The sequence below is a fragment of the Pleurodeles waltl genome, chromosome 3_1 (genome assembly GCF_031143425.1).
Source record: "Pleurodeles waltl isolate 20211129_DDA chromosome 3_1, aPleWal1.hap1.20221129, whole genome shotgun sequence".
NCBI lineage: Eukaryota > Metazoa > Chordata > Amphibia > Caudata > Salamandridae > Pleurodeles > Pleurodeles waltl.
This window is the reverse complement of record NC_090440.1, coordinates 528,728,620-528,742,449: the sequence shown is the minus strand read 5'-3', so window position 1 is coordinate 528,742,449 and position 13,830 is coordinate 528,728,620. Positions and strand designations below refer to the sequence as shown.

The following is a 13,830-nucleotide window of genomic DNA, read 5'->3' as shown; positions in this document are numbered from 1 at the left end:
GAATCCCTCAGCAAGCTCTTCCTGGTGGAGAAGAGAAATGGCGGTGGGAGGGGGGGGTGGGGGGGGGGCAACACCCTGTTATCAACTGGTGAGAATTCGAGTGGCTTGTTTTCCGCCATTTCAAGATGGAAGGCACTCATCTTCTCAGGGACTTTCTGCAGATGAACGATTGGTTGGTTCATCTCGCCCAGAAGTATGCCTATCTTACAGTCCCAATCTTTCCACTACATTGACTTTTCCTCCAGTTTTAATGGCATTCACGGACTTTTGAGTTCACCTCCCTTCCTTTTGGGCTGTCCTCAGCTCCCTGATGCTCCACTAAACTGTTAAAACCGGTGGTGGATTCTCTGAGGGGTCCAACTCATCGTCTACCTTGACAATCTTTTTTTAACGGACTAATGCTCTCACCGATTGTCAGGTCACGTTCAGATGGCCATTAACATGTTGGAATCACTCAGATTTGTCATCCCACTCAGTGATTCCCACTCAGTCCTTGCAATTTCCAGGTTTAGTGGTAGACTCTGTCAACACCACCTTGAGCCTTTCATCTCGCAATGTGTCCAAGATCAGAGTCAAACTCAGGCAGGCTCTGGTCAAGAAAACCATTTCCCTGTGTCAGTTTGCCCGCATAATAGGCCTTCTCTCCTCATGCATACAGGCCATCTTTTCGGGTCCCCTGCATTACCGGCACTACAGCACCTTAAGATCGCCCATTTACAAAAGGGCCTCACCTATTCCCAGTCCATTCCCCTCTCAGATGAAGCCAGAGATGAGCTAAAATGGTGGATTTCCCACATGGAGGGTTGGGAACAGTCAGGCCATTTTCAAATCCTAACCAGATCTGGTGATCGAATCAGATGCCAGTGCCTCCGGCTAGGGTGCACGCTGTGGGGAATTCTCCACAGGAAGAAATGTCATGTATGACTTACCTCTCAGCAAGACTGCTGGATTGGCGGTGGCAACTCTTTTGTTCATAGGTGACTGAGCCAGTTAGAAGCTGTCAGCCCAAATTTACAGCCTCTCAGGCAGTACCCAACCCAAACGCTAAGTAGTAGAGGTGATTTCTGGCAGTCTAGCACATGGACTCTGGAGACCTCTCAAGGAATTGTGGTGTAACAAATCTCCTCTTTGCTCTCGTTAGAAATAAGTCTTTTACACACACAGGCAGTGAAAAGACTGCAATCTATGATAAAATGCATGTGATGCAATGATTATGACAATGAGAAATAACAGAAGCAGAATGGTAAGGGTAAAAGTTATAAATATGAAAACCCCCAAATTATTACAATAGACATGAAATATGCAGTTCCTAGTAATAAGGCCTACACCGTAACGTTAAGCAAGAGCTGGGCACGGTAAGCCTAATCTGGTAGTACAGTGTTTATGAGAAACACCCCCAACTCCGTTACCCTAGGATGAGATCGGCCCCTTGGTCTCCTGATCAGGAATCGTAGAGACGCAAGGCTGTGATCTGCTGCAAAGCAACATCGAGTCTAGATGGTGTATCCTGGTGGAACCCCCACTAACGATCTTGATCTTGTGAGGTGTTTTTATACGGCATGTGTTATTGTTTGTGCAGGAATCCTGAAGTATGTACCTAAACATCAGATTGTGTACACAAACTTGTGCCGGCAATTACGTAATATACCTGACATGTTTGCATTCTGTTCTTGCTAACATAAAACAAAAGGAGCATGATGACATTACCCACGTGCATCACCGATAATGATGCTTTCTCAGAATAACACTGATTAGGAAAATGAAAACATTTCTCTAAAATGCATGCATCTGCAAACAGTGCTAAAAGAAAATAAATAATGAAATAGAATAAAACAAAGCATGAAAAATAAGAAAATAAATAATTAAATAGAATAAAACAAAGCATGAAAAATAGGTCAATGGGGATCACATAAAAAGGGCAACAGGTCCTTAAGATAAAAGCTAAGCTATCTTCTGTGCCCAGGCAGGGAACTAAAATGGATCCACAACAGAAAATGGTCTTCAGTGGAGCAATCTCTCCACATCAATTGCCTAGAATTGATGGTCGGCTCTAGACCAAGGAGAGGTCACAGTGCTGCGTCCTTCTAAGGATGGACAACATGGCTGCAGTCCGCCACAAACACGGAGGAACACGCTCGAAAAGCCTCTCTGACTTGCAGAGAAACTTTTGGACCCACTCTCTTGCCAATCAAATTTCGGTATTGGCGGAACATCTGCCAGGGACATCCAATCAAAAAGCAGACTGGCACTCTTGCCACAATGCCAGTTTATGGAAATTACATTGCCAGGTTTTTCAGGCAATCCAGAACAGATGAGGTCCGTTCTCCATAGACCTCTTTCCCTCCAGACTAGACCATCAGATGGAGAGGTATTGCAGTTGGAATCTGGATACTCAAGCTGTGGTGACGGATGCCTTTCTCCAGGATTGGTCCCTGAAGGAGGAGTATGCATTTCCCCCATCTGCCATGATCATGAAAGTTTCTATCCATATTCTGAGGCAAAAAGCAAACCTGGCGGTTCTCACCCCGATTTGGAGGTCTCAAGCCTGGTTTACAGTTCTGATGGAACTTTCTTGGGATTTTCCAACCCATCTACCGCTCCTTCCAGATCTTCTACTGGATCCCTCAGGGAACCATCACCCCCTAGTGTTGACAGGCTCTCTCCGCCTCATGGCCTGGAGGATTACTGGGAATGTTGGAAAGTCCCAGGCATTAAACTTGTGAAAGCCTGGGCAGATAGCACTAATCAATGATATTGCTCTGCCTGGGCTCGATGGAAGGGTTGGTGTCACCAATGACAATTGGGTCCCGTGGGGGCGGACATTGTCCACACTTTGAATTTCCTTGCATCTTTGGCTTCTGAGGGAATGGCCTATAGATCTGTTAATATGTTTTGCTCCAGCATATCAGCAGGCCACCTTCTGACCGGCTGATGGTCATCCAGTTGGGAGCAACCCCTGGTGTGTTAACTTCTGAGGGGTATCAAAGTATCTCTTTCTCCCCAACATAGATATTCATGTCCTTGTGACATCAATAAAGTGTTGCGTCTTTGTCAGTACTGGCTCTCAATTAGATACCGGTCTAGGTAGCAGATGTCTGCAAAGTTGGCTACCTTGCTATGTCTTGTTTCTTGCTGCAGAGTCTTAGATGTAAGGGCTCTAGATGTAACAGGGAGCGTATTCGCTCTGGAAGGAGTGACGTTCTATGTTTATAGACGTACAAAGTGCAATTCAAGAACTGTTTCTTACCCAAAGATTAAAGATGCTATGAAACTAAGTGTGGTCAAAGAGATAAAGTCATATGAAAGTATGACTGACGACCTCTGTCCACATGGGTAACAATAATAGGGATGTGTCTTCTCCTACGATTGCTCGATGGGTCATGTGGGCCATGCAAGAAGTTGGTGTTGCCATTTTCATCTTTAGTGTACATTCCGTGAGGGGGGCCATGGCCTCCAAAGCTTTTTCTTTGGGTGCTAGACCGGAGGACATCCTGAATGTGGCAGACTGGTCTTCAGATTCCACATTCAAGACGTTCTACTTTAAGGCCGTATAGAGCATGGCTTCACTGGTAGTGGAGAAGCTTTAAACTATATTAATCCTCGCCTTCGGTCCTGACATAGAATGAAAAATGTATTAGCTATCGTAATGGAAAGTTTCAATTCTATTAAGGACCAGGCGGCAAGGTTTAGCCCACTCAGGAGCCTGTATGCATTTCCCACCCAATGTAATAGGTGGGTATTGCTTTGTTTTGAAGTGATTTTCTGTTTTGATGATGTTGATTGCTGATTATCTTTGCTTTCATAATCGGTTGTGTTTACTCCTTGACGGCCCTATTGTGGAATGGATAAGATCCTACCTCTAGTTGTTGGCTGTGTCCTTTACACACATTGTTTTCCTTTTTCTCAGGAACGGATGTGGCGAAACAGGAATAGTCTGATCTCTATCGGCTAATGGTCGCAGGAAGAAAGAAGGTGGGCAGACGCATACACAGGATCTTAAAGGGCGCATAGCTCATGGTTTGGCAGAACTGTTTTGATGTTTTCCCTGGAGCTCATTGGAAATGTCGTTCTTGTCTGATTATTTTCTTGTGCAATGGCTGCTGGTTAGTAAAAAGTGAGGAAAGAAAAGCCTAATCCTCACCTCTGTGTCCTTAATAGAATGGAAACTTTCCGTTAAGATAACTAGGAAGTTTTCATTGCCATCACTGTGCCAGGGAGCGTGTTGCCAAGGAACACTACCATTGTGCCAGAGCCTGTATTTTAATAGGGATTACCAACATCATGCCAGGGTCAGCATGTGACATGGAGTTGCCATGGATTACAGCCAATATGGCAGGGCCAACATGTAGCCTTGGATTACCACCATTGAGTCAGGGCTATTATTTTACCAGGAATTACCACCATTGTGCCAGAACTGGCATTAGACCAGGAATTACCAACACTATGCCTGGGCCACCATATTGCCAGAGATTACCACTGATGTGCCAGAGCCAATATGTTGCCTGTGATTATGACAACTGAGCTTGAGCACCAGGTTGCCACGGATTACCAAAAGATATAACCACCACTGGGTTAGGGACAACATTTTAACAGGAATTACCACTATTGTGCCATTGCTGGCTCTAACAAGCAACAATGCATGCCGAATCCTCAGCAAGCTGAGTGCTCCGTGGTCCCACCTCAGTGGCCTTCTGTGATGCTTTGGAGGCTCAAGCATCACAGCAGCCTCGAAAGGGCGAATAGGGCTTCTCCTCTTGGGTGATCCCATGCATTTGGCATCAGCCAAGATTTTAGGGAAGATCTTAGAGGAATGCCAGACTCTAAAATACAAATAGGTACTTGTTTTCCAGCATATTCCACAATTCCTATGTTCACAGGAATTTAAGCTCACTTTTCCAAGATGGCTGCTTGAGTTTGGTGCTGTTTATTTAAGAGCCTGATAATCAATGCACTGCAGTCATAGTGCTTTTTCCGTTGGGTGTATTGCCCATTGCTTTTTTTCCCAGTGCTTTTGGACTTACCTTGCTCATTGGATCTAGGGCTTGTATCTTGATGATTTAAAGCTTGTTTCCCGCAAAGTTTTCTTCAACTCCTGTTTTCCATCTCTTGTCTGTTTTTTTCCTGCAATCTGGATTTTTCCTCAAAGAGACCCTTCACTGCAGACAGCTATTCTCTGTACAAAACTTTATTGTGCAAGGGCTTCATGACTGTTAGAAGGCATCACATGGAACATCCAGCCTGATCTGTGAAACACATCTTCATCTAACAGCGTTTTACCAGCAATTGTCATGACCGTAGCAGTATGTTGTCAGGGAATACCACCATTATATTTTGGCCAGAAGACTTCCAGGAATTACCACTATTGTACCAGTGCCTGCATATTGCCAGGCAATACTACTGTGACAGGGACAGCAGTTTCCCAGGAACTAACTCCATGATATTTTAAGATTATTTGGTAAACTCACCTATACATATAACACTTGTGGTGCTGTAGAATCAACCTCTTAACATGGTTTCCAAGTAAAGAGACCAAAAGTATACATATTGGCTATTGATGTCACAGCCTAATAACTAAAGCCTATTGAATAAGAAGCAGATTTTTAAAGAATTTTCTAATCAAAACTAATCATGATTGAACGTAGATCTAAAGAAATAAAAATCCAAATTCTACTTTAAGCAGTGGTAAATGACCTGTTCCCATAAAAGAAGAGTCGGCATTTGGGTATCTATATGGGCAACTCATTTGTAAAATGCGGACTTCTAGACGAACTACAGCATACTAATTAAGAGGCAAGTATGGCAGGAATCTTTTGGTAAATGGCTTTATGGAGTCTTAGATTTGAAACTGACTCTGCTGTAAATGAGCAGCCAACCCAATGACTGTAAATGAGCAGCCAACTCAAAGACTGTATAATATGGTCAGAAGTACAGAGGCATCTATCCAGGTGTGCTGATGCATTTTGCACAAGGTAGAGGCCTGAAATTGTGTGACAGGAAAGCAAGATAGATTGAGTTACCGTACTCTAATCGAGATTCGACAAGCCATTGACCACTGTCACATGCAGATGAAATTCCAGAAATGGAAGTATTTTTTTCATGCTCCTCAGTTGAAGGAAAAAACTCTGGGAGCCTGATGTTAAAAAATGGCAGGTATTTTTTTACTTTGCTAGAAGGTACAGGTTGTGGTACCATTACTGGAGGCTAAGTGAAATTATTCCTCTGTTTCATTTTGGTAGAGGTATGTAAAACCTTGGCTTTGGAGGGTGTTAGCTTTTGAAAATGGCTGGACATCCACCAACGGACGATTCCTAGACAGTTATTCATTTTGGAATAATTTTCTCAAAAGTGTGGGTGTTTAAGGGGGCATGGGATTAGATACTTCGCATGTCATCAGCATTAATGTACAATTTGGTATGCTGCTGACGGAGTAAAATTGCTAGATGGCATACGTACAGACTGAACAAGAGATTTGATGGAATGGATCTCTGCGGCCTGCCACACTCCAAAGACATATGCTCAGAGAGAAAGGGGCAAGAGATACATATTGTGATGATCTGTTAGGAAGGACTGAACCCCTTTTAACACAATGCCATATATGGACTGAATCCCCTTTTACACAATGCTAGATAGCCCTGATTCTTTAATGGTATTACTAAGTGTAGTGCGGACTATACTGTTGAAAGCAGCTGGTAGGTCTTAAAGTAGCAAGGTTCTAACCCCACTGTTATGCACAAACCTATGCAATCTTCTAGTACCCAAAGTCCAACTGACTGTGCCATCACTAGGTTTGAAACTCACCTGGAAGAGGTCAAACAATCCACTATTCTGTAGTAGGTAGACTACATATTTTTTTCCTGTAATGTACACAAATAATGGAATAAAGAGATTAGGTGAAATTTGCTAGGCTTTTCCAAGGGAGTGAGGAATTTTTGAATAAGTGCTTGTCCACAGCTTGCTTCCAGCTCTTTGGAAACTATAACAATTGGAAAGGAGCATAAAATCCAAATATGAGAATAAAACTGTACCTGGCACCATTGTGCCTGGAGCAACATTTAAAAGGTGGTGCAGTGGGTAAAACACCTGCTTCTCACTCGCACAGGCACATTCACACATGCACACACACGCACAGACATGCATACAGCCACCTACACACAGATATACACCCACAAATAAAGAACTTGCGCAAACAGTGCAGAAAACCTTTTTTTTTTTTTTAACTTACTTTAATTCCTGACTTTTGCTACTACTTTGACAGGCCTGCCCCTTTTCTCCCCTTATGCAGCTCCAAATCGGCGCTTATTGCCTGAACTAGAGGTGGAATATCTCAGCAACCTCTGGTGTTCTACAAGGGCAGGGTTCGGGGTACTCCACCATTGCATCTCCATGGGCAGGGATAGGTGATACAGGTTTTGCTGCCTGGGAGCTCCTTGGTATGCAAGTGGAAGAGTACATTTTTCAGCACATACAGCAACCGGTTGTGCAGTAAGTCTTGTGACGGCTTGTGATGTGTCAACAGTCCTTGGCCATCTTAACCCAAGTAGGCAGAACTGAGGCAAAAACTAAAAATGTTTTTTTGTTATGGACTTGGGATCTGTCCAATAACTGCAGAGGTGCCATTGCCACTATTATACAATGTGAGTGTATATTTATAGGGAGAAAGTTTCCTTATGTTAAAACAAAAGTGTGCCATAATTCAGAGACAGTCGGTGCTCATCATCAATAATGAAGATTCCATAAAAGAAAACCAGGGCCCATTTGAGCAATGATAGCAGCTGTACTTACCTGGTTCTCCAAAAAGAATGCAGTTGATTTCATGCTGCTGCTGTAGTAGCTTATCCCTTTCTTTCTTCTGTTTTTTCTCCCGTTCAATCTTGCGCTCTTTTTCCTGCTCCCCTTCAAGCATAACCCGCAAAGCTCTTTCCTCTGCATCATAAAGCTCTGTGCGTTCTTTGATTAAGAGCCTGAGCCTCTTGATGTGATTCTCAAAGGTGTCATCTGCCGATACTGGAGGTGAAACACCTGAAGGAAAAGGGGAACATGTATTTATATTGATTCAAGGAGGAATGAAATGCCCGGAACAGAAAGGAATCTGCTGCAAAACTGAACAGTGAAGAGGAGTGACTGTTCATGGTTACTTGCTTAATTTAATTTCAACATTCACCCTGTAAAACGTTTTCCAGCAGAGCGGCCTACAATTTAACATTTGTGCACATCAGGCATGCCTTTTTAACCATGGTCACAGTAGCGGTAGCAAATGTAGAAATCAGAATCTGAAGCTGCACGATTAACATTACAACTACTTTTCTTACAGCCTGCTAACCACTTCAGTCTGTGATGTAGAAAGAAATGAAGCACTGGGAAGATATTATAGTTTTAACAAGGGAGTGATATTAGCTCCACTCCTTTTATTTCAGGAGAAACATAATAAGTTTGAGATAGAGTCTTAGCCTTTCCCTTGACGCCAAGCCTACAAAGACTGAAGCAACAGAGAACACTTAAAGTTCGGACCAGACATCCACTTACTCATGAACATATGCCCCAGTGAAGTTGAAGGCTGTTGGCCAATGTGATAGACTTAACAAGGATTATCTAGACCAATGCCATTTTACAAGTTCCTCAAAAATCTCATCTAAGAGGTTTCTTTTTTCTTGTTGTCCTATTGTCTCTATTTCTACAACCTTTAAGACACACTGTGAAGGTAACAATCATCAGAAAACTCAAAATGTCTTTCAAATTGATACATTTTAAATCTGATGCAGAAAACTAAGGGCCAGTAACTGTCTAATGAATAAAGTCAACTCCAGAGTCGGAGAATACCAAACAAATAAATGGAAAATCCTGGCTCACTTTCCAGCAAGAACATAGCTACAACTTTAGACTGCTAACTGTAACACCCTCAACTTGATATGAAGCTGCAAAATCTAAATTTCAAATCTGTACTTTTCCACAGATCTGACAACAAATTCAAAAAACTGCTGTAGGTGCATACCACCAACCTTATGATCCATCTAGAAACAGAACTGCTGATTCACACACATCATTTATTCACATGAGACTCCCACAGCACACACTTCTAGCAGCTGCAAACAGCACCGACCAAATGTATACACAATGCATAACTATAGCAAACTTGTCCTAAATCATTCAAAACACACACCAATAACTGGATCAGACCAACCCTAAAAAGTAACAAACACTTCACTGGAAAGCAACAATGTTTCATGCACAATACCAAACTCAGGAATTACTTACTAATGGGGAAACAATGACCTGCAGTGAAAACAACAGAGACTACAGTCTCCACCATAGAACAGCATAGAGATCAGAAATTATGCCCTCGAAATCCTTCCAAGAATGAATATAATGTGCAAGTGGAGAGTGAGATATTATGTCAGGATCTTTTGCCTCATTAAGAGCAAGTGTTGATTTAAGTTGCCTATAACTATTATGGAGTGTTGAAGGTAAATAAAATTTCTGTTGTGTTTTGCTGAATTTATTAAGGCACTTCTCAAGGTTCGTACAGGGAAAGCATAATGCGAGAGTTTAAATCAAATGCTCCAACACAAGTGCACTTCTGAAAATAATCACAGCAGCAGAATAATAATGATCATAGAAACAAAGAAAATACACTGCTTCAACCATGGATAATATATATATATATATATATATATATATATATACATACACACACACACACACACACACACAAACACACACACAATGGGACTATGTCAGCACACGTATTGAACTTTATAAATTTGTTCGCAAATTACGACTGATTAAACATTTTTCTAATAAGAATAAAATCTCTTTTGCTCAAAGTGCGAGCAGTGAGGCTCCATCTTCAGGTTTCAGCACTGCAGACAGTACAGAATTGGTCGCTATTAATGATTTAGCCAAAGAGAGTGATGTATATGGATACTCGACCAATGAATATACCAATAATAACATCAAGATGCTGAATGAGAAGGGTTTTACCACGGACCATCATAGTAGCAGTCATTTAAAATTGTCGAGCAAATTTAATCCTCAATTACCCAGCGGAAATCTAATTGATATATTGCACAAGCAAACAATTGGGGACATTGACAAATTTCGTATGAAAATTCCATCTAAAAGTATGAATAGATTGAACTTTACCCAACAAGACTGGAAAGATTTGAATGCATTACGATCCAATATGTCCATTATTATCAAGCCCTCAGATGAGGGCGGTAATATTGTTATCATGGACACACAAGATTACATAAAGGAAGCTTATCGACAATTGACTAATATGGATCATTATGACAAGTTACAGATCAATCCTATGAGCCAATATCAAAAAATGTATAATGAGATGCTCTTAGAAAGGCACACTAAACAACTCATTGACTATGAGGAATATCTGTATCTCAAAATTGAACATCCTAAAATTCTGTGCATTTACTTTTTGCCTAAAATCCATAAGGACAAATCACGTCCCCCCTGGCAGACCTATAGTCAGCATGAACCAGTCTCTACTGGAAAACACTTCAAGATACTTAGACCTGTTTCTGTGCACCTTTGTCACTGAACTATCCTCCTACTTATGTGATACTAATGATTTCTTGGCTAAGATACACAACATTCCGTGGCATAAAGATTATCTAATGGTTACCATGGATGTGGCTTCTCTCTACACCTCCATTAAACATCAGTGTGGGATACAAGCCTACAGATACATTTCAAGAACACGGCCTACTGAATTGCTTGAACATACAGAAATGCTCTTGTCAATATTACAATTTTGTCTGACCCATAACCTGTTCCTATTTGACAATGATTGTTTTTTGCAAAAACAAGGGATGGCTATGGGGGCTTCCTTTGCTCCCACGTATGCCAATTTATACATGGGATGGTGGGAGAAAGAGGTGGCTTGGTCTGAGGGCAATAATATTTACATGGACAAAGTTGTATTGTTGGTGCGAAACATTGACCATGTTTTTTTGGGATGGCTCTGATCAATCACTTTTGGACTATATAAATAGATTGAATGATAATGAGTTTAATATCCATCTAGAAATCACTTACAGTAGAGAGACAATTGAATTTTTAGATGTTTTACTAGAAGTGAAAAACAATTGTTTAGAGACCACCATCTATTGCAAACCCACGGCGTGCAATTCTATTCTGCATGCCAAAAGTGGACATCCTACGACACTAAAATGGAGCATACCTTACAGTCAGTTTCTGCGGGCTCGCAGAATATGCTCTGATGAGAGTAAATATGACACAGAAATCAAGATAATGACAGAAAGATTCTTAAGTAGCGGATATCCTTTAAAAATCTTGGTGGATGCACATAACAGGGTTAAAAAGAAGAGTAGAGATGAGCTACTTTTTAAGAACACACTGATCAGTAATGAGATAAAACAATCACCCCCTAGAATATTTTTGTAATTTAATCAACAACATGGTTCATTGAAAACTATATTACAAAAAAATTGGCATATTCTACAGAATGACCAAAATATTAGGGATGTGATTGGTCAACATCCCTCCATAACTTATCGGAAGGCTCGCTCATTAGGAGATCATTTGACCACGGGCCTTTTCACCTTAAAAGACAATACATCATGGTTGAGCAAGAAAAGTCTGGGATTTAGGAAATGTGGCCATAATAAGGCATGTAAATATGCACAGAATATGCGAAACTATCAAACATTTGATGGACGCCATGTGACATTAAGGATCGCATTACATGTGATACTTAATATGTGGTTTATGTTGCTGAATGTGGATGTTTCAAAAAATATGTTGTCAGTGCTATCCAGAAGTTGAAAATTAGGTTTCTACAACACTTTAGAGCCATTAAAAATCACGATAGAACATATCCCTTGGCCAAACACTTTTGGGATACACACAATGGTGATTGCAGTACGCTAACATTCTACGGCATCAAATTCATTAAAAGTAATTCCAGGGCAGGTGATAGAACATCTGAACTTAGACAAATGGAATCCAAGATGATCTTATTACTTGGTTCTGAATCGCTTTGGGGCACAATCTTGATGCTGAATTACATGTTCATTTATGATGCAGTAAGGGAAATGCATATTTATTAGAATACAGTGGAAAATGCTATTGATTTATGCATTAGTCAGCATTCATTGGATCTTGCAGAGAGTACAATATTTAGATTTGCCACTAATAAGTGGTGATTTGTATGATTGGTGTTGCCTTGCGAATAATAGAACAGTATGTGTACATATTTGATTTTCTATTTTGACTTTTTGAATTTTTCCTTCTTCAGATATTATTAAGATAGTAGGGGAGGAGATTAATTTTCCATCACTGTTTCCCATATGTTTTACTCACAACATTTATGTAGAAGTAGTTTTGAAGGTTAGCACTTTGCACTTAAGTTAGCGGACGTTTTGGTTTGATTTTATGCATATATTATCATTTTGAATGAAGGACGAAACATCAGTACATTTTGCCTTACTAAACAGTGTCTAGTAATTTTAACTTATAAGAAATAATACTATGATTGTTGAGGGTAAAATTTAGGATTTAAAAGATAAAATACTCTCACATATGGTGTACAACACATGATGGAATCGTGTGAAAAAAAAAACATATTATTAAAAAGAAAAATCCTTAGCAAAGTTTAACAATATAGCCAGATGATTTATAAATACCTATAGCACTTCACACTTTATCATTTTTTAAATTACCATCTTGGAAAGTAATAGTGATTTTAGATTTTTGTGATCTAACTGATGATGAATGTTTATTTTTTATATTGATTTGCATGATAATGACTATTCAGGTGATATGTAAATATTTATTAACAATTAAACATCTTTATGGGTATTTAAAATAGCAATATTTGATATTATTTAAAAGTATTTAAAATATCAAAATATTTATATTTAAGAACAATTTTTAAGAATATTTAAAACTTTTTCTAAAATTGGTTAATTAACAACAATCGATATAATTGGTTAAAAACAAACATAAGAACTTTTAAACATATCAAATATGTTATGGCATTGAGTTAATGAAGATATGTCTTTTTGCTGGGAGCTCCTGACATTGGGTAGCGTTTTAATTTAATTGAATTTGATTGTAATTTAATAGCTTTTGGTCTAGTCTATTGTTGACATCTATTACAAGAAATGAAGGCGTTTATAATGATTATACGCTTTATTGGTGTCTAGATTAGTAAGAACAATATATGTTATTTATTGTTAAGGCAGTGTTTTGCCCTGCAAATGCAGGTCCATTTGAAAGTATTTGCATGTTAAAAGATAGCTGCACCATTAGTTTGCACAAGCATAACATGGAAACAAATGATGGTTTTTAATCATGTATATAAGATGACGTTTTTTTCGGCCAAGTTTGTCCTGTAGAAGGCGTTTGCCGAAACGTGTTGACATTCTGTGGAGGAAAATGTGACTCAATTAAATGGAATAGATTTGATGAAATTCAATTTTTGAATACTTCTTTTGTCCTCACGAGTTGGAGTCGATCAAGGGATCAGTGCAGCCGTTGGGTGGATATAGTTCCATCTGTTGTGGATTATATATATATATATACATATATATATATATATATATATACACATACATATACACACATATATATACATACATACACACCCACACACACACACACACACACACACACACACACACCCCGCAAAGCAAAAAATAAGAATAAAAAATGCATCACCATGGGGCTTGACAAAGATACCATCTCCTTGCCATTTTCAAGTCGTGAACTCAAAATGTCTGCGAAAAGAGAGAACTACACACACTGGGATCCGAGCAAGGCGTTTTCTCACGGAAATGAGTTCTGTCTAAT

The 13,830-nt window shown here is 39.9% G+C and overlaps 1 protein-coding gene across 1 annotated transcript in view; it reads right to left on the bottom strand.

The window, feature by feature from the left end:
• PDCD7 (programmed cell death 7) overlaps positions 1-13,830 on the bottom strand; it is a 109,553-nt gene that overhangs the window by 55,712 nt on the left and 40,011 nt on the right. The window contains exon 3 of the mRNA XM_069222820.1: positions 7,783-8,019. Within this exon, the coding sequence (XP_069078921.1) occupies positions 7,783-8,019 (237 nt within the window). The remainder of the gene's footprint in view (positions 1-7,782; positions 8,020-13,830) is intronic.